The sequence below is a fragment of the Bombus vancouverensis genome, chromosome 1 (assembly GCF_051014615.1).
Source record: "Bombus vancouverensis nearcticus chromosome 1, iyBomVanc1_principal, whole genome shotgun sequence".
In the NCBI taxonomy this organism is placed as follows: domain Eukaryota; kingdom Metazoa; phylum Arthropoda; class Insecta; order Hymenoptera; family Apidae; genus Bombus; species Bombus vancouverensis.
In genome coordinates this window covers 1179249-1201320 of record NC_134911.1, presented here as the reverse complement: position 1 = coordinate 1201320, position 22072 = coordinate 1179249, and the positions used below count along the sequence as shown (strand labels likewise).

The 22072-nt window shown below is 31.3% G+C and overlaps 1 protein-coding gene across 3 annotated transcripts in view; it reads right to left on the bottom strand.

The window, feature by feature from the left end:
* foxo (forkhead box, sub-group O) overlaps positions 1-22072 on the bottom strand; it is a 300058-nt gene that overhangs the window by 91689 nt on the left and 186297 nt on the right. Inside the window, exons 7-8 of one of the 3 annotated variants that reach the window (XR_004465087.2) lie at positions 20640-20961; positions 1194-1441 (exon numbers count right to left, since the gene is read on the bottom strand). Coding sequence is in view for 1 of the 3 variants with exons in the window: in XM_033343545.2 (XP_033199436.2) it covers positions 20740-20961 (222 nt within the window). In the remaining 2 variants the exon portion in view is untranslated. Of the gene's footprint in view, positions 1-1193; positions 1442-18936; positions 20962-22072 lie in introns of those variants that run through there. The other 2 variants (XR_004465086.2, XM_033343545.2) reach the window with 2 other exon arrangements.

Genomic DNA, 22072 nt, shown 5'->3' with positions numbered 1-22072 from the left:
TCTGTATTCCCTCTCCAAAACTTATAAGAATACCTACCTAGTACTGTCATACCAACTAACCAAAAAGGAAAAAGAAAAAGGGAAGTAGAAAAGGCAACATGGTAAAGGATTAAAAAAGGGAGTAATAAATGGATCGCATTGTTCATGAATCCGGCCGAAATAATTACGTTACCTGCGACCCAGATAGCAAAGACGGACGTTGTAAAAAAAAAGGAAATTAATAAAAACAAGTAAACAAGACTTCTATTTTCCCGTTCTCAATCAGTGAACATCCTATAAAAGAAATGCGATTGTTGCGTGTTCCCCTCTTCCCCAATCGCGGAAACGTACGGGTTACATAAATGCACATACTCGGTCGTTTGTACAATCTCTGCGCCTCTCTTCCGTCTCGATTTAATCGAGGCTTTTTTCCACCAGGTCAGGCGGATCACGACATTTTCTGTCGACAAGAATGCGTGCTTGCCGGCATTCCTTATTGGCATTACGGAGGAATCGTCGAGGTCGCCTGGTTCGAGTACCACTCCCACAGGGGACATAGGGGAACAGGTACAGAAGGTAGTGTTAGAAGGTGCGGAGAAACGAGTATTGAGAGGGAGCCTACCTTGGCGGACATTTCTAGCGACGAAAGAGGTACTGGTCGGTTATCTAGACGCGAAAAGAGGAACGTGATCGACTGATCGATACAGACTGTATCGCGTTGTAGCTCGTCCAGAAGTGGGTTAACAGTCCTTTACCGTATATATGGGACACGGGCACATGACCAAACGTTGCGCAGAAGTAAATCAAAAGTTTTTTCTCCCTGGGGCTGTAACGTAGTTCTATCGTTACTACCGGTTTGCTTGAGTTATCGTCCTCTTGCTGTTACATTCACCGGTTCTTCAGGATCGCCATTGCCTCATGGGTTGCAACCCTTTAATCCATTCCACTTAATACCTCCTGCCATCAGCTCAATGTTTGAGAACCGAATTATATAAGAATGAAACAATTTCCGTTTGTTATATTATTATTGCACTATTTTATATATTATGTTATATATTATTACATTATTTGTTCAGAAAGCACACTAATTAATTCTATAAATTAAAATACAGAAAAAGATAATGACATTGCAAATACTTTTTTTTTAATTTATCTTAGAATTTGCTATTATTTATATCATCTTGAAATAAATGAACTTATGGAAGTAAGTGATACTTATATTGTTTTTTTAGAGGCGCATATATATTTCAATATTTTGATGATGATGCGAAAGAGTAGTTACAGAAGAAATTCATCCTTTTTGACTTTAACTAAAAAAATTGATAACTTGTATAGTGAAATGTGATATAAACTAATTGAAATGATTACGATAGCTGTTGGTTGACTGCTTGAGTTGTTGTTATCACATAATTTTCACATTTGATGTGTAATTTATTGTGGAATTTATCAGGTGAGAATATTTCTGAAAAAAAAAGAAAATTTCTGAATGCAAAGGATTTAGAAGACTTACGTGGCGTTGAGGAAATCGTGTCCTCATAACTGGTATTCCAACATAAGGGGTTAACCATTTTTCAGTCATCGAATATGACAAATTCCAAATCACTTTAGTTTTAACTGGGAAAAAGACATTCAATGTTTTAATGCATTGCATACTAACTTAATTTTTATCACAGGTGAAATTTCATGTTATGCGAATTTTACCTTAATATCATTGTCCTGTAATAATACCATTCCAATGTTGCTAATCTTTTTGTTTTTAGCCTGATATTAAATATAATGATAATAAAAATTACATTTATTTGACTTTACTGCTTTCTAAAATAAAAAGAAATTAGTAGAATTGAATTTTTCTCCTGATATAATTAACATGATTTCCTCTGGTGATAGCCTGTAAGGATTAATTTGGTATCTGCTGTCTCAGAATTACTTATTTGAAAAGCAGAAAATCATCAATGTGTATATTTAATTAACAAGATTATGACATAAAATTATTACATATCATTTTTAATTCAGACTTAGCGAGTTCATTGTAAATATTCTTTACTTATATTACTTAATAGAGTATTATGAATTATGTGATAAACTATGATTCAGATAAATCATGAATGTGTTTAGTATGTAATACATTAAGAGAACTTTAGAATACAATTGAAATGAGAAATCATGCATTTAAGAAATTTTCTACCTAAGGGATGCAATAGAGTTAAGTTGTGGTTCACTTGTCATGCATTCTTTAAGGGGTATATCAACTGAGGGGTTTTTTATCGAAGCCGATCGAAGATTCCTTCGACGGGAAACAATGTTTTTATACGGCGTAGAACGCGTACGATAAATAGATAATTGCAAAGATCTAATTGCAACCAGGAAGATACTTTATTAAAGGAGGTACATATTTTTTAGGGAAGAGTAATTCCGGTATGGCATTTAAATGTTCTTTTGAAATATGATGATAATAATATGAATTGTAAACGATAAAACTACTATTTAGAAGAAGCTGTAAGATTTTCTAACATTATTTTTTCTTAAACTATTGTACCTTAAATTATATTATCAAAAAGTTGTTCAAAATTCTTGAAGTAAAATAACTATGTTAACATACGTATATTTCCTGATTCCTCCGTCTTATATAAGAAATTCAAAATTTCATTGAAAAATACCAGAAATGATGAAATGTAAATGATAAAACTACATCGAGAAACATGTAACTATTCGAAAAAATCGAGTTATTGTTTTTCGTTTGAGGCTTTGTTTTCGAGAAAATCGACTTTGAATTTTCGCTCGGTACGCGTGCGGTACGTTATAACGGATCTCACTGTAGATCGTTGTCTCGATGGAAAAATTTAAAAAAAAAATTAAAAAAAGAATTTTTATTCTATACTTTCGACTTCTTTTTTCGCGTAGAATCACCCCCTTTCCACTTGTACCACCAGTTACCAACCACCCTGTATAATCAGTTAACTATTTTCTATTGAAATATCGCAGCAATGTAAAGATTAAATAATCAGTCATAGCATATATAATTTTTAAAGGCTGAAATAATTAACAATATTTACTTAAAATTCAACGCCTATGGTGAACTAATAGCAAATTAATAAAAAATTAAAATTAATAAACGGTTTCATTTATATTATGAAAAATTGCTTAATATGGTTTGAACTAAAATATGTAATTATATATATTTCTCGATGTTTTCATTCCACAGAAATTTTATAGTATATAGTTCGATCATCTACCAGAAAGATTAAGGTTAATAACAGAATACTCTGCTTATATAACGAGGCAATAGAAAAGTACAGATTATATAAAGGAAGAAATCAGTACGATGGAAACTAAGAATATGTAGAATCAATCGATTACATTTAAATTAACTTAAAGACTTTTGCCGAATGTTCAAAATTAGATGCATCAGATGTTCTATTAAATCAATAATCACAATCAGATCTATTGTATCGTAAAGGCATTTAGCGGTTTCATACAAATCCTCATTTCATTATTAGAAATTATAGGCAAATTTTGCCTCACAAATCATTTACAATAAATCATGCTTTTGATAGTATAGTAAGTGTGTAAATGAATATAATGTGAAATGCCTATTCAAAAATATATTGTGTTTTGTTTTATCGTTATGCCTTTATATTTTCTTTTATATTTGAAACATCATTATGTTGAAGAAGAAATTTTCGTTACTGTTAATGACTGTTCTTACGGCCAGTAATTCCCCGTATGTAGACCCAATATGAATGAGAAGGAAAAGAAAAAGGGAAGAAGAATCATGAATGAAAGGTTGCAATGTTGCAACGATACGCTGGAAGATCTCGTAACACGGGGTGCGAATGAGAATTCAATTAATTACAATAGGGCATATATAATTAACCAAAATTTAGACTGGAATTCTTTGATGAACTAAAAACATCACAAAACGAAAAAGCATGTAAAGAAAGTGTCAGATGAGGATTCATCGACATGAATCCGAAGAGTAGCAGGTAATCGTTGTTCAACAGCTTGGAACAAGGAAAGAACGATCGGTTTTTAGCGATCGAGAAGCTGCAGAGAAAATTGCACACAGTGATTGGTCATTAGAAGAAGCTGAAAGTTTCGGTGAACGATCGAACGATGTAGCGTTATTTCGAAATCACGCGGTACATGAGTCTAATTGAACGACTTCCTGCGGCGTCGCGTTAACGGTTAACAGATTTCGGATCCTGACGTGACTCGCGACCGACAATCCGAAACGAAGCGTCGACCAATTTTCCTCGCGTTGGAAAGTTCGAAGTGGGAGCAAAAAGAGCATGCTCGGTGAAAAAGAGCAAGACGAAAGGACAGAGCAGGAGTGTGGAGCCAGTTGGAATGAGATATGTAAAGACAAAGATAGATATCGAAAAAAGAGAAACATCGAGAGCGGAGACGAGACGGAGACACAGTGGAAAGAACGGGAAAACAGAGAGAGAGTGAGAGAGGGGACGGAGAGAGAGAGGGAGAGAGAACAGGAGAGAAATGGAGTCGCTAGGTCGAAGTGGCGCGTAGGTAAAGGACGCGGGGCAGAGAGACGCAGAGGAAGGAGGTTGTCTAACAAGGATAGGTGGTGAGGGAAGAAGTCCCCCGGAGCTCTCCTCCACCAACTTTATAATTCTTGCGACGCTTTTGGGGAATGAGATTGTCGGCGTAGGAGTAGGGGTACAAAGGGGAGGTTTAAGGTAGTCTGCTGGCGCCAGTGACGTCTGCCGAATAGCTGCTGACTTCCAGACTCCTGCAGTTTCGGCTAAGTGGTTCCCTTTTGCCCCACTTGAACGTCTGTACACCTTCGACCCGCCTCCCCTTGTACCTATCCACTGTGAAGAATCACCGATTTTTATCGATTCATAACAACACTGCTTCAATTCACGTTTGTGCACTGTACTAGTGCACCGATAATATTGTAAGGAATGAAATTTGCTTTGAAGCATGGACCGACTAGAAATAATACACTAAATACTAGACTAGAACTAATAAACCGACCGACTAGAAATAATAAAAAATATACACTAATTCATCAAAATATTTGACGATAGAACATTTTTGTGGTCATATTGTACGTGTTAAATATAACACTTTGAAATTTCACTACAATGAGACACGACGATCACGATTATATTTCTAAAATTTGAAACCAATCTGGAAATGTATATAGGAATTATAAAATATTTACTGCAAACGTATATTTAGAAAAAAATTAGTGTAGTATTTTTTTATATATCTTAATAGCTAAATAATTAATAAGCTGAGGATAGTGAACTCCTTTAATAACAGGGACGCTCGATAATATTTAATGCTTATACATATGCATGCCAGTTTCTTTATTCCTGAAATATGAAATTAGGATTCACTATAAATACAATGATTTAGTTTAGATATAATTGTGCAAAATTAAAGATTGAGAGTACGAAAAAAGCAGTGTTTTTGTACAATAGATAAAAAAATATCTTATTATTATTGCTAGTTTGAATAAAGATTGTTGTTTCATTATAGTATAATGTGTATAATATTTCCATCTTTAATGCTACAAAAGCCTGAAAAAGATCTACAATGTGAAAAAGACACATTCGCTCCTCCACCAATTTGACTCCTATCAATCATATCTAAAATTCTAGAAAAAATCATCCACAAAAGACTGAAAACAATTGCAGCAGAAAAGAAATTTATTACTCATGCTACAACTCAACAAGTGCTCGGAGTTAATAATATCTTGGCAGGTGTGGAGAATAAAATGTACTGTATAGCAGTATTCCTTGATATCGAAAAACCTTCTATACGATCTGACATCAAGATTTACTATACAAAATAGCAACGAACTTCCCATTGTCCTATTACTGCCTACTCAAATCGTACTTAACCAATAGAACCTTTATAGTAAAAATCCAAGACGGAAGTGGTAACAGGGATTCTTCAAGGCAGAGTGCTAAGACCAATTCTGTATATACCATATATACGCAGATATGTCTACTATCCATGAAACTAGTCTTTCAATATTTTCTGACGACACGTCCATCTTAGCACTCTGCGAAAACGCAACAACAGCATCAAAAATACTTGAAGACACACTGGATAAGATACAAGAATATTTTAAAAAATGGAAGATAAAAGTTAAGAAGGAAAAACCTAACCATATCACATTCATATTGAAAAAGCAGATACCCTTCGGCTACGCTAAACGATAAGAATATACCATAATCGAAAGTAGTAAAATATCTCGGAATATACATACCTACACAAGAGACTGACATGTAAACAGTACATGCAAAAGAAGATAGAGCAAATGAAAACAACAGGAGAACACGTGTATTGGCTAAGACACACTCGCAGCTAAATTCTAAAAACAAACTATTAATATCAAAGTTGTCATAAAACCCATCGAGGACTTCGAACAACAGTTGATAGCCACATTAAAAAAGTAGAATCACTGCAGTCGATAATACTTTGTACATCTATGAATGCCTCGTAGTATGTTCGTAACGATGACCTCGGAAAAGACCTAGGTACTAAAACAGTCAAAGAAGAAATAGAATGCTTTGTAAACAAATTTAAAGCTCGACTGGAAAATCATTTAAATAGCCTATCTAGTAACCTGTACACATTAAATTTAGACTACGGAAAGCATAATATCCAAATGACCTGTCCATTACACAGTAATTTAACATTGCTAGCAACAGACTCAAACCCAGACACTGTCCAATGAGGCAATCACACGATCCTACATCATATATCCTACAGCTTAAAACATTTCGCGTTAATTTTTGAGAAAAGTGAAACATGACAAATCATTTAAATCATTCCTCAATTTTACCCAGCAAAATAATTTCACTCCTCACCGTCTAAAATGTTCTCAATACAATCGCCAGCATGTATCAGAAAATAATCAGAACGGTTGTATAGACATTGATTTTCCTAACTTCAAATTTTATCCTACACACGAAGCGACAAATGAAATGGTGCTGTATGAAAAATTTTTACGATATTAACCAGGGTCGCAAGAAATGAAACTGTGCCCTTTTGCCAACAAGGTCTTTCCGTTCCGCTTTGTCAGTGTACTTCGCAGTTTGTACTCTAAGAGTTAATTTGCCTGTGATTGCCGAAGAAAAGAAAAGATTACGGGATCCAGTGGGTCAGGCGAGCCCCGCGAATTTAATCTGTAACCAGAGAGAGGATAAATTTGTCGGTACGACAAGCTAAGCTGCGAATAGTTATGAAGTTGAGTCAAACGCAGGAAAACAAAAACGAACAATGCAAAAAGAACATCGATCCGGAACTAACGGAAAACGGCATTCGCGTTTCATACACCGAACAAACTGTAGGAATGCCGGAGGCGCTAATATGCCAGGGCGTAACAGAGGGGGGGTAGTGTGTTTTTTCGCCACGTCCACTGCTGAAAAATATTTTGCTGAAAGCTAATATCTATCCGGTCCGATATTCATCCGTGTAAATACTATCCACGTTCGTAGAGGCAACAAAGTAGCCTCTTCTGGTTTGCCGAATCTGCCGTAGAGTTCAGAAAAATGAACGCGATTCCGCATGCGTCTATGTATCACCATATTTTTCCAGACAGAACACGGCAGTGATAAAACATGTGTTACAATCGGCATGATAACGCAGTTTCGGCTATTCAACTTCCTATTTCCCTTTTTTCTTCTTTGTTTTATTTTTCCTTCTTTAGACAGTGCAACTTTCGTTTGACGAATCACATTTACTTAGAAAAATACAACGAAATGTATACAAGCGTGTGAAAATAAGCTCGAACACTTATATACACCTCTTATGAATATACTATATTACATGTGCTATATGAAACATTTTTAAATTTTATTAGCATGGCTGCGGGGTTTGGCTATCGTAATTAGATTGGTAAAGTTTGAAATAATTCTGAGAAAATATACAGGAATTTCAAGATATCTAGTGCAAGTATACATTTCGCAAAGATCACAAAAGTATTTAAACAGGCAACTATTTATTACATTAATAATTTCCAATATTATTATTCATAATTTCAAGTGAAACCACATTTACACTTATTATTTACACTCCTCAATACAGTCCTCCTTTAACTTGATATTTTTATAACACGGTTTTGATACAACACGGAATGAATTAACCCTGTTATAGAAGGATTGACTATATATGTTTGCACTAAATATCTTATAATTTCAGGTTTGCTTTTGTCACAGTTTGGTTTAACCCGACAATGTCATCATGACAGTCGTATCACATTATAGCGCTATTGAAATTTCAAAACGTTTTATGTAACATCTCCAATATGGAGGTGGAGGCTTTTTATGGTAAATGTTCAGAAACTTTTGCGGGCTAGTGTCTGTGATTTATACGGACTACTAGAAATTGCCAACTTAAGTTATACTTACTTTGATAAGTCAAATGAGAATGTTTTTATGAGAAAGATTCTGATAAGTTTAATTTTTGAATATTATAATATTTCACAGAAAGAAACCGTTTGTATTTGTATAACAATAATACAGTACTTGACCTTTTTGTATGCAACTATGTTTATTTCTAAGATGGATTTTAGATATCTTCATTGGTCTAGAATTTGCAAATGTGTTTTTTGATGTATTGTACAATGATTACAGAAGTGAATTGCAAATATGGGGTATGCAGGACGATTATGATTGTGAAGAGAAATAGACGAATAAATGTGTTTTAAACTGTAATGTTAATAACATTTGTTAATGTAATGTTAATGTTAATAACTTTCCTTTTATCTAGGTTACAAGATAAAGAAAGGGATTTATTTTTAACTAGGATTAACATTTGAAATATATTTTTCTGTTTTACAAAAATATCGAATGAATTAATCTGATCATATATATAAGTTATGCTGTGAATTCTATGTGTATTCAATGTGTATTATAATGCATTTACTAATATAATATTATTTAATAATAATTTGACATTCGCATCTACTTTTTTAGTATTAATATACATAATATAAATATTATATTTCTAACTTCTTACTTTATTTTCTTATTTCCCTTTTTGTTATATTATTTTTTTATTTTGCAACGTATTTCTATTTTATTTTCTGGTACTGGAAATTATATATTAAAAGATACAATGTTAATTTATTTGGTTAATTTTTAGAATTGCAAATTAATGTTCAAGGAATCACTCTCCTTTCCTAAAGACATTGCAAATTCGACCACTAAAATAATGTATGCATTAAACAAATATGAATTCGCATCTGTTGCTATAACCGAAGAAATTGCATTCCATTATGAAAGCACAAACTGCGTCTAGAAATTGCTAAACTTTTAAATTAAAACCATAAGTTAATGCGTTATTTTAAGAACGCCTAATACATTAATGCAATATGCATTAATATCGTTGAGTCAAATAGCACTTGTGGCCAAGTTTCAATGAATTCCTAAAAAAGCTGAACACTCAGAACTGCCTACGACTTTTCATCACTGAAACGAAACTTTTAGCAAATTGCTTTTCCTGTTCTGTTACTTCAGAAGGATGGTAATATGATAAACGAAATTTTGGTTTCTAAATCACGGTAAATCAATTACCTAACGGTTGTAAAATTTTATTTAACAAAAAACAATACTCTTTCCTTTCACTTTCTTTCTCTTTCTTATACAGTAGAACTCCATTTATCTGAATTTGTCCAAACAATTCATATAATTAGAATTCATATAATAGAAGCTCACTAATTATCCCCACTACCTACAATTTTTCGTTCATATAACAAGAGTTCAGGTTCAGAGAAACGAATTCAGCCAGCAAAAATTCCGTAAATCGGCCATTAACTAAAATTTTATTTAGATAAATTGAATTCTATTGTACTATATATCACTTTATATCGATATATGTATTTTCTTGACAAAATTTAATTATGAACTATATTAAATGAGTAAAAGTATTCAATGGTTTTACATATAATCATTCACTTTACTCGCAATTACTTTTATCTTTAAAACATAATTAGCTTGAAAAATAGTTAAATAAAATTATTTTCATGAGGACAAAATAAACAATCCAAATATATGTAGAATAAGATTGAAATAGCTTCAAGATCTGAAATTTTATAAGTATTAACTTTTTCATACTAATGCTATGTTATGTGTAACATGTCATTGGATATGAAATAGTAGATAAATCATAGAAAAGCTGTATTCGTTCGAATCAAATATAACGAACGATATCCTAAGATGCATCTGCTTTTATTTGAAGACAAAGCAACAAATAAAATCATACCAGATTTTCAATTTATTTTCATGCAGTGAATTAAACTGTATTGTATTCAAAGCTTAATCATTTTTTGAATGCAATCATTTCAGCACGATAACTCAAATCTTAAATTATTCTCTTTAATCAAAATCTACTGAAACGTATGCGACAGGAAAAATAATTTGTTTATTTTAGTTCTTTCGTTATTTGTCTTCAATCGAATGATTTTTTATTCCAATATTATACCTGAATAAATATATTCAGAATTAACTGCGCAAATAATTTTTGAAATATACGAAACGAGAGCGTATAATACGGATCACGAGAGCGAATACTGCGAAAGCTGTAACACGTTCAATTAGAATAATGGCACTTTTGTAATATTATATGCGACGTTTAAAATTCGTGTGTAAAAGTATTACGTATTATTAGGTAAAAAAGTATATTGATACAACTTAGTTTTGGTATAAATCGAATTCACTTCCAATATGTTAACTTTAGGATACAAAATAGTCAAATAACCTATCGATATTATAATTTAATACTCAAAATAATTAATTCTTAATTTTGTGAAACAAGTTTCTTTACTTAATATAGATATTAAAATATTTAAAAATTAACCTTATAATATTTTTATTAAATGTACATTTTATTTAGTGTATATTTTATATAGTGTACAGGATCAATGCTAATGCTTTATTATTCTTTGTTATTATTTTGTGTTCACACTTGAATGAGTACTACATCTTTTTCAGTTTTCTATCATTATCCTTCGTAATATTATTTCACATCTACATTCATAATTTAACATGTCCACGCGGTCTACAAATTGCGAAAGACACATTTTCTTAATTTTAATCATTGTTATAACTTACCGAAGTTTCATAACAATTACCACCTATAGTGACTTATTTATGGATAAACTGATAAGAAAGACGAAAAATAAACTAGCGATTATATGGGAAACAATGGAAACAGGCAGTTCTTCCTGACATACAAGATACGGCCGAAGGTTATGCAGAAGCGGGCACGAGATGATTTCTTATGAAAAAAAAACTAAGAAAAAAATATAGAACAAAATTTTTCCGTCTGAAATTTGGTTTTTGAGAAAATCAAGTTTGAAAATTTGTTAAGTATGCTTATACTTGGCTAATTAGCGGCTAGGTATGAGTAAACAATTAATAAGATGTTATTGTAGATAAGGAAATAAATAAAAAATGTAGAATAAAATTTTTCCGTTTAAGGCTTCATTTTCATGAAAATAGAGTTTGAATATGTTTTGTTAAGAATCAGCCTATTATATGCGTATGGTAAATTGTCAAATTTATTTGTCGGAAACAAATCTTAGGAAAACATTTTATTCTAGATTTGCCATCTATTCTCACACGTAAAATAATCTTCAGTCGATTACTTAGTCCTATCCAGTCCGCCCAATTAGCCATGTTCAAGTATACTTGATAAACTTTTAAACTTGACTTTCACAAAAATCAATCGTCGAACGAAAAAATTTGAGTTTATATCTTTTACATATTTTTTTTATAAGAAATCATTTAGTGTCCCCTTGAGATAACTTTCAGCCGCACCTTTCATGTACAGAATATATACATACATAAAGTCACTTAGACTCATATTCTTCCACTGTTTAAAATACTATAACTTTTGTAAGATTGGACCAAACGACTTCACTTCTTTTAAGAAGTTAGATAGATTAGTTTACCGGATCATGTATGAAAAAAAAGTTGAGAAAATTAAAATTACAATCGGTCGGAATCGCAAACAAAATAATAAAGACTGTCTTTTTACAAAGTTTGTATCTGTCTGCGATTAAATTTTCATAAATTCAAACAATACGTTTTGTGGATTTATGTCAATTATATACTTATATGATGAAAATCTCATCGAAATCGGTTAACGTTGTTATGAACTAGAGTATTAAAAATGCTGAAAATTGCAGTTTTTCACGACTTTCGGTTTATAACTGTAATAAATTTAAATTCTTACATATTTCGATAGCTGTCGCTTGTTTCTGTATCAACCGATTTCAATGAAATTTTCAGTATGTATACAACTAATATTAGTCTACACAACGTATTGTTTAAATTTTCAGGTTCCAATAAAAAAGTTGTAAAATGTAATTTTTTACTATTATTTTTATTATTATCTTTACTATGTTCTTTACGATTCCGACTAATGGCCTAGTAAACTAATCCTTTTAACTTCTCAAAGAAGCTCGAACCGTTTGGTCCAATTTTTAAAAAAGTTATTCTGTTTTAAACAATGGCCAAATATGAGTGCAAGTAACGCTATATCAATAGACAGAATGTCATATTTGAATCTTCCAAAGCAGATATCTCGAAAAATATGAGAAATATAATAAATCGTTTCAAACGATAGTTGCAGCATATTGAGCGGCACAGATTGTACTGTCACGTATTTGACCTTGTGATGACACCAAAATCTTTCATAGAGTAACTTTGAATTTTTAAATTGAAACCTATATTTTTAAGTATAATACATCATCTTACGGTTGACGTCGTATATTTTTAAAACTCTACCTAAATACAAATTTGAAATACCGCCGGCAATAGGGCAACAATATATACATTGCAAAATGATTACGCGTTCGGACCTTGTACATCATATTGGCTCTAAAGAGAGCAGATTTTGCTTGTATGTGTGTGTTTCACTCCACTGATATGGTTTCTATTGTAATAGTTATTTGAATTCTCGGCCATTGAGATCATCTCGATCACATTCTCATTAGTGCGCAAGTTTATCCGTTTTCATTTGGTAGATTGTTTTATATGGGGCTATTTAAAGAATCATATTTATCAGGTTGAGCCAACAACACTTGAAGATATGAGACGTAGGATTGTTTATACGTATCAAAATCTATCAGCTACAACACTGAACAGAGTAGAAGAATCCTCCCGAAAACGGATAAACTTATACGTTAAGGCAGATAGCCGAGGAGATGTCCTTACCTCCAACAAATTCAGGGGAAATAGTTTCTATATTCTTCACTCAGTTTTATACTTTATGGATAAATTCAACGTGTTCTTCATTTGTTCTAAATCGGATACTAAATGACCACGAATCAGAGAATACTTCTTTCAGGATGTAATGTAATAACGTTCGATTATATAAGAAAAAAAACTACTAAAAGTAGGTATACAGTATATTCATATAAATATTTTCATCTTATCCATAATAAAAGTACTTATATATAATACCAATAAAAAAAATTAGATTCTTTTTTACCATACTTCCCCATTTTAATATAAATTTTTTTCTAGACTCTCCCCTTTCAGTGAACATCAAAAGGATTAAAAATGACATACAACACGATATAAGTGATAAAGTTCACAATTTAAAATCTTTTAAAAAATATGTAATGGCACTTCTTTCCGCCACTAATAGCCATGTTGTTTATGCAAAGTTAATCTTTGAATAAGGAGAAAAAGTAATCTTTTAGGATAGCCAGTAGAAAAAGAAGGCAGGTCATGTTCTGCTTCTTTAACACAGGCAAAGTCTGCACGGCAAAGTATTGTTCCTAAACAAAAGGATGGCGAGAACATTACTTTCGTATCCATTAACGCGACAAGCAGACACAGAATGCTATAATTACACCGCACACTTGTGCATGTCGGAGATTAAAAGGCGGCAAATGTATCGACCGAATAAAAAATTGTGTTAACGCATAGCGACGAGTAACAAGAAACGATTTCATCAAGAAATCATGTTATACCTTTCTTCTCTCTAATCAGTAAGAGAAAAGGATGGTTATGCAGAAAAATGAGTTTTTAATCCTCCTATTTTACGTGTCAACGAACAATACTGGCGCGTTTTCGAGCCTCTATGCGCGACGAAATCACGGTGGGTTACAAAAACAAAATCGCAACAAATTCCGAAGCGCAATCAGCGTACGTGTTCCGAGTAAAAAGCGGCAGAGTCGATCGTAACATAAGCCCCCAATGTGTCATGATTTTCGGAATTATACGAACGCTCGTTTAAAACCAGCCCGATTAACGCGAATCAACTTATTAGTGCTCGATATTCGCAAATCAGAATTACAATTCGTTGTCTCTTTTTCACCTTTTTTTTCATTTCGGCATTCTCGATGAACCTAGCTGACTGGAGCCCAGAGTACAAATCGTTCGCGAAAATCAGTCGTAGTTTTCGCACCCCATGTGTTTAACCAGCTTTCCTCAGATATCACGCTCTTAATCTTGAATCACTGATTAATCGCCAACGATTGAGCGAATTGTATGGATAGAACGAATAGAATGAATCCTAAGTTTTGGGAACTTCCATGATATTTCTCAAAGTATCCTGTTCTTTTATAAAGCATTCTCGCTTCTTATTAAAAGCAGAGTATCCAGTGATAATTAAATTGGCTTGATAGGAAGACATGAAGAATGAACTCAATGTGTCTAATATTATGAAGATGAGTAATTTATAAGTTATATTTCTTTTATTTAACAAGAGAAGACACACATTTTATTTTCATATGATTCATATATCTCTTACACAGCGTTTTTGATTTGGAATAACATATTATTTAGTAAAATTTAAGCGAGACGAAAAAGTAAGTTAGATATTTACTAGCTTAAATAAAGCTAATGTTGAATTTATACAAAGTTTTAAGATTAAAGTTCTTAAATTCCGATATCTACATTATTTAGTAATCGTTTTTGCAACTAATTAATAATATGTCTATAGAAGAATACTAGAAATTATGTATTATCATTTTTTAGGAAGATAAATGATATATTTGTTGAAAAAATAGAAACGTTCATTATAATCAAATAATAGGGACTTTCCTCTTTATTGTCTCTCCTATGGGGTTACAGGACTTCCCTTTACATCTAATACACGCTTTAACACAACTCCATATAAAAGAATTACGCCTTACAAGTATCTTTACATCATACATCATACAAAGTCACGGAGGTGTTTGTACACTTTTAGAAACTTTTGATGTATATATTATACAAAACACTTTGAAATTTCACTAGTAGTATAATGACACGACTATGATGATTATATTGGTAAAATCAGAGGCAAAGACTATCAAAGTATGTATTTGAACTAGTCAATTACTCACTATATCAATAAGCCATAATATTTAGTGAGACTACTTTTATCAGTTATTGTATGTTTAATGCTACTATTCGTAGTGGATATACAATAACTTTTTATTAAATGTATGTTTGCAGTAAATGTCTTATAACTTGTACGTACATTCTCGAATCGGTTTCAAATACTACTACAATGACAATAATTGTATCTCATTTCAGTCCTAACGAAATTTCAAAAAGTTTCGCATAATGGGCATAATGTATCTATAAAAAGTTCTGTGGTAAGCATTCAAATACTTTCATGCGCCATGTATATTCAATGTGACATAATGAAAGAGGTGAACATCTTTCTGAACTACAGTTTGTTATATTAGTAAGCACTTATGTATTTGAATGTATGGGGTAAAGCTCTCTTAACTGCTTCAGAACCATGGACAAGATATCTCGCGACACAATATCGTTCGTACGTACGAGGGCACAGACGAGTTATTCCGCGACACAATATCGTTTGTATGTACGATGCCACGGATGAGTTATCCCGCGACACAATATCATTCGTACTACGCCACGGATGAGATATCCCGTGACTCTGTCTTTCTGTAATTACAACTCTCGTCCTAATAAACTAACACACGAGATATCTCGTCCGTAACGTAGTACGAACGATATTGTGTCGCGAGATGATTCGTTCGTGGCATAGTATGAACAATATCGTGTCATGAAATATCTCGTCCGTGGTTGTGAAGCAGTAGAAGGTGTTGCTAACTATAAAAATCACGTAGAAAATTGTTTCTACATATTCCTTGATGTTTTTCAATCACGTAAAAAAGTTTCTTCGATTCAAAATGTATCGTGAAATTTTTTTTGCGAACAGCAAAGCATCGTCTAACAGAAAAAGTTAAACGGTTTGTTTACACATTTTTTCCATGCATGTGTACAAATTTTTTCGACATAATTCGACGGCGAGCGAAATGTAATTGTTATCGAGCCCAAGTCAATACCGATTTTGGACAAAACACAGGTGGATACGCGGTGCTATATAAATGTGGTGGCACGTACGAAACATCGTATAAAAAGGGTGAGCGCGTCGGCCGCAGAGAGGACAAGGTACGAGGAAGCGATTTATTAAATACTGTACCAGTGAGCATTGTTATGGCACGGTTGTGCAAATATTATTTTACCTATACGGCGATCAACCGTTGCTCGCTACATGTTGTTATTGAACCGACTTCGAGCTACACACATTAGCGAAGATTTCGGTCGATAGAAAGAAAAAAGGGAAGAAATACATGAACATGCAAACATATGATTGGGTAATTTAGTATTTTCCTATTGAAAGATCTCTATGTACGAAGAAATTGCGGGAAACGAAGGAACATCTAAGCACATGGACGTATGTACAGTAATGTACACTTTTTCACAAGTATTAGCACACCCACTAGTTTTATACAAAATGTGATAATTAATTCAGATTATCAAGGAAGAAATTAATGAATCAGAATTTGGGTGCAGTTGTTATTCAGAACACATATGCAGATCGTAAAAATTAGTTAAAACTATGTGTAAGAGTTATAATAATATGTATATGTTGGCCACTATAGCCATTATTATTTGAAAAAAATTCGAGATTAGATAAGAAACTAAGATAAGAAAAATTTATTTGGCATTTGAATTTGCATTGTGCAATCATTTTTGTGATAACAATAAATATTATAATATAAGAATATAAATATCAAAATTGATCAAAACAATGATTGAAAAATATGACAGATATACAGAACGAAAGAATTAATTTTATTACACCAAAAAAATTTATTAAAATACTATTATAATGTATCATCTTATTATTTTGAACGAGATATGTAAGAATTATTAAAGGTTATGACGATTTCTCAATAACTTTCCAAGTTTCCTTAAGTTTTTATAAGTGTTATAATAAGTTTTGTGAATGAGATTGATTAGAAAGTCAGTTTAAAATGCAAATTTTCCTAAACATATATAAACTGAGCGTTTATGGATAGTACTTTATTAATTGATGATACATTGCAATTTCAATTATCAAGATACTTATTAATAAAATGATCATTAATAGAGAATTTGGTAATGGTTTCTTATATTTGGAAAACGAGAATAGAAATTAAAAGAAAAAAAGAAGTAAAAAAACAGAAACTGTTATATCTTTATCAAAAAATTTCCTGTTCCCGTTTAATATTGATATTTAGAAAATAATCTAACATAAATGAATATAAATATGTATCTCATATGAAAACGAATGATGCTCTATTCCATACAGCTCGGATAATCAAGTGAGAAGTTGTAGCTTGTGAGTTTCTGTTGCACAAACAATTTTTGCAATTTTGCCTACAATAGGCATACTTTATTAAATTCGTTCTTATTTATTTGTTATGTTATCTTAAATATAAGTATGAACTTGTTACTGTTATGCAACAGAATTTCTTAACATCACTGACCTGCAAAATTACGCTCTTAATTAGAGAATTTGGAGAATTAAAATGTAAGTTACAGAAAGTATACTATCTATTGTAAGAAAATTTGTTGTTGAGAATTTCGTCGGTATCACGTGCGTGATACAAAAATGATTTTAAACATTTCATTTAAAAATTAATGGAAAATAGTAATTGTCCTCCATACAGTCCTGATATTGTACTGCCCAATTATCATTTGATCAAATTACAAAAGTAAAAAAAAAATAGTTTAGGGAAAAAGCGCAATATTAGCTCTGAGAGTTAAGTATATAAGTAATGGAAAAATATTTTAATAAACAAAAACGGAAAATTGTATAGCCTCAGATTAAATCAATGTTTCGACATATAGTCTCAAATGATAAAGGATATTACACTGAATATTAGTAAATTTAATAAACTTATAAAATTAATAAATTTTCATTAAAAGAATCGTTTCTTTTTCTTCGAAAATCTCACACAAAGCTTTCCACCTAACTAACCTAATAGATAACATATCCTTTCAGACAAATAGGACAGAGAAACTGATTAGAGATCATTTCTTCATTGATAGTCTTTTAATGATTACATGTTACTGTCTAGCTTCGTTCCTCTCCAGGAAGCTAAAACTGATTATTCTATAATGATTTTCTAATAGCATGTCTTCAATAGTTCTCTTGAGGCTAAAATTTCGATTGAAAGTTAGTAATGAATGGAACTTCTGTCTCTGACCTTTTTCTGAACCTGTCATATGATAAAGTTGTCATAAAATTATATTGTGATCTGATTTATCATTATTTATATGATTTATCATATTATTTTAATTGTAGTTATTGCCTTATAACGTATGTCACATAATGTAATCGATGTTCAACTCCACTGCATTTTTGTTAGAGCAAATATGATTTATAGTGTAAAATATAGTATTATAAGTGAAATAAATATTACAGTTATTATTCATAAAAATATGTTATAGTACACAAATGAGACCTTTCTGCTTTTTATTGAGATTGTTCATCCTTAAATATTGATTTTTCTGTCTGACATGAATTCATGAATTTGAATTATCGACAATAAGATAACTTTGAGTACAGATTTCTATAATCGATGTTTATTGTATCAGTTACACTAAACAAGTATTATTCGTTATAAAAACGATGAAAACAGGAAGGAAATATTTATTCTACAAACTATAATCATCAATACAAAATAATTTATTTCTATAGATGCCTTTAATTTATAGAAAATAAAATTTGACAATATTTTACAAAAATTAGTTTGTATTTCTCGCGCTTTAAACGTTAAAATCAAGTATGCTTTAATCGTTTGCAAAGAATTCAATACACAGGTAGGTTATTATTTTTACAAATATTAGGTATAAACGTGGTAAATATTTATAACGAGACTACAAACAAACATACATCCCCACATGCATTTTACTTTTTGAAAACAAAGACAAACATCGCAAAAATTGAATTTACGCGTACACATTACTATTTTTATAATTCTTACATATTTCTGGTGTATAGTTTGTTAATATAATTAAAATATATGTATTTATAAATAAACGCTTACTTGTATCAATTGGTATTCAAATTAATAATATATCTTTCAATTAATCAAACAATCTTTAGCATGTGATACTTGAAATTAATTTGATATACAAAATTACATTTTCAAATGTCTTGGGGAACATTTTTGTTATTTTACTGCATTTTGTTTCTTTATTAAATCACTATTTAACTGATAAGCCTATAAAATTGCATTTCTTATCTAAACAACAGATTTCAAGATTGAGCAAAGATAGGGAAAAAGACAAAAGTAAAAGTCATTAACGCAGTAACTAATCAAACTATTTAGCATGTACATATTTTTAATGATCTCAAGTAATTTACATTATTGTACGATATACTTGGTTTTTTCCTTTCCCCTTCATCTTCCAATTATTTTTATACGTTTTCATGCATAAAAATTTATGCAAAGTAGTCATATAACTCCATTAAATTTCTCTATGTGACCAACAAAATATTGTTTGCATATGAAGATTGATAAAAAATACTATGAAAGAATTGTGTTCTCTCTTAAAAAATACTTTTAATTAATTTTTAACAATACTATTCAAACTATTAACCATTAAAACAGCCCTTAGATTTAGATTTCGGACTTGCGCGTTATTTCATTTGCGTTTCATCTTCACGCCTCTAAATAATTTCTTGATGCGTAGTCACGTCATTTTATGACTATTGATAAGAATAAGTGGCGATAGGCCCATAACAATAAAAAAATGTATATCTTTATTAGTCTATTAACCGGGCACAATGTCTTAAACATAATAATGCCTTTATTTCGAAGTCCGCCATTTTTTTACATGCTAAAAATAAGAGGTTACAAATTTTCATTCCTGCTGAAAATAATTTATATCGCATTGAAATTCGCAAGGATTTAAATTAACATACACAACTGAAATTTGTCTTTATTCACTTTTAAAGACTAAAGATTTTATTTAAATCTAGATCTCACTTTAACAGAAAGCGGGACTTTTGGCATGATAATAAAATCTTTAACATAAAATTGAAACGAGAAATGCATATTAATAATTAATCCTTATTTTCTTTAATCTTACATTTTCTAACGATAGAAAAGTATGATTCGAAAATAATCCAAACAACGTAGAGGCGTTAAGATCCCACTAACAAGTTAAAAATGAAAGTATTATGAAAGAAATAGCTAGTGTTTATCTCATACGCGGTACGAGTGTCATTTGTGGTAGATATTCTAAAAAATCTACTTTTTTAAAAAGTTTTTAATAGAAAATTCCTAGTAATTTTTTACCATTCCTCATGTTCGACGTATCACAGAACTGATCTGTATAATTCTTTGAAATAAATGATACTTGACTCACCGATGAACTGTCCCTCGGGCTGTCCGTGGAAATTCTCTTGTCCGTCTAGTAATGACGATGACAAGGACGACGGAGGTGTCGAGGGCAGTGGGGTCCACTGCTAGTGAACCCAAGAGGGAGAAGCAGCAGGAGTCGCCGCGTTGGTGCTCACGTAAACTCCTGCGGGCGCGTTTCCAGCCGTCGTGCCAACCACGTTGTTTTGGGACACGGTACCGTTCTGACCAACGTTACTGTCGCTCACTTGAATCGCAGCCGTGCCCATCACACCTTGCTGGAAGTTAAAGTCTAACGTCCCGTCCATTGACAATTCGTGTTTGATCACCTGAAATCGTTCAATGTTCAACATTAGTATAAACCGATAATTATAAGTTTCGTATAATTCACTTTTCATTATCCCCTTAGTATAATTGTAATCAATTGAAACATTTCTTTAAAATGACGAATGTCTTTTTATTTGTCCGTAACAAGAAATATTCATTGATTTGGTCAGCTTTGACGCATCGAGTAGATGGAATAATGAACTGATATGAAGATATTTTGCGGAAAACTTGATCAGATAGAGTTGAAAATATACTGTTTCGTGCAGAAGCGATTATGTTTTAACACGATTGAGATCTTAAATATACAGCACGAAATGTTCACAATAGCTGAAAACATGACAATTAGGTACTAAGAGAAGACGATTTGACGTTTTAATGAAAGTATAAAGATGTAAGAATTAAATTCGAAAATATATTTACAATATATTAATGAATAGGCACAATATACATTATTTTTCTAAAAATATAGGTCGTATTACTATTTTAATTATCCTGTGAAATGTGTTATGTTTATATAAATATAATTAAAAATTCATAATTAAATTGCTGCTTGGTAATAAAAAAATACAATCAACAGAGTAAACATACAACCAACAATTAACAGAGTAATAAATGTACGAAAATAAAATTCTTTGTCACATTAATTATCTTATTTCACAACAACTGTGTATAAGATACTTCAAAAATTAAAACAGAGACTAAATATGAAATTACATTAGTCTGCGTAATTAATTTTAAATTTATTTGCATAATATTATTTTCTGGAAGCTATCACGCTTTCTTGTTAATCAAATAAGATTATTAAGTATTAAGTAAATATTATTGGAAAATTTAAAATGAATTAAAGTTAAACATTCACAAATTATAGAAGATCATGTAAGTATCAATTAAAGAAATACAAAGAAAAAATACTTTAAAATTTAAATATTTTAATAAAACTGTAAAGTTTCCAATACTTAACTATTTTCTTGTGAATAATTTTACAAATATTACATTGATCACTAATGGTACTTGCTTTTATCACTTAAAATCGTATAAATTGCCAGGGTTATTAACAATTACTTTTTGACTTGTTTTTTATTAAAATAATATGTATTCTCGTATTTGTAAGAG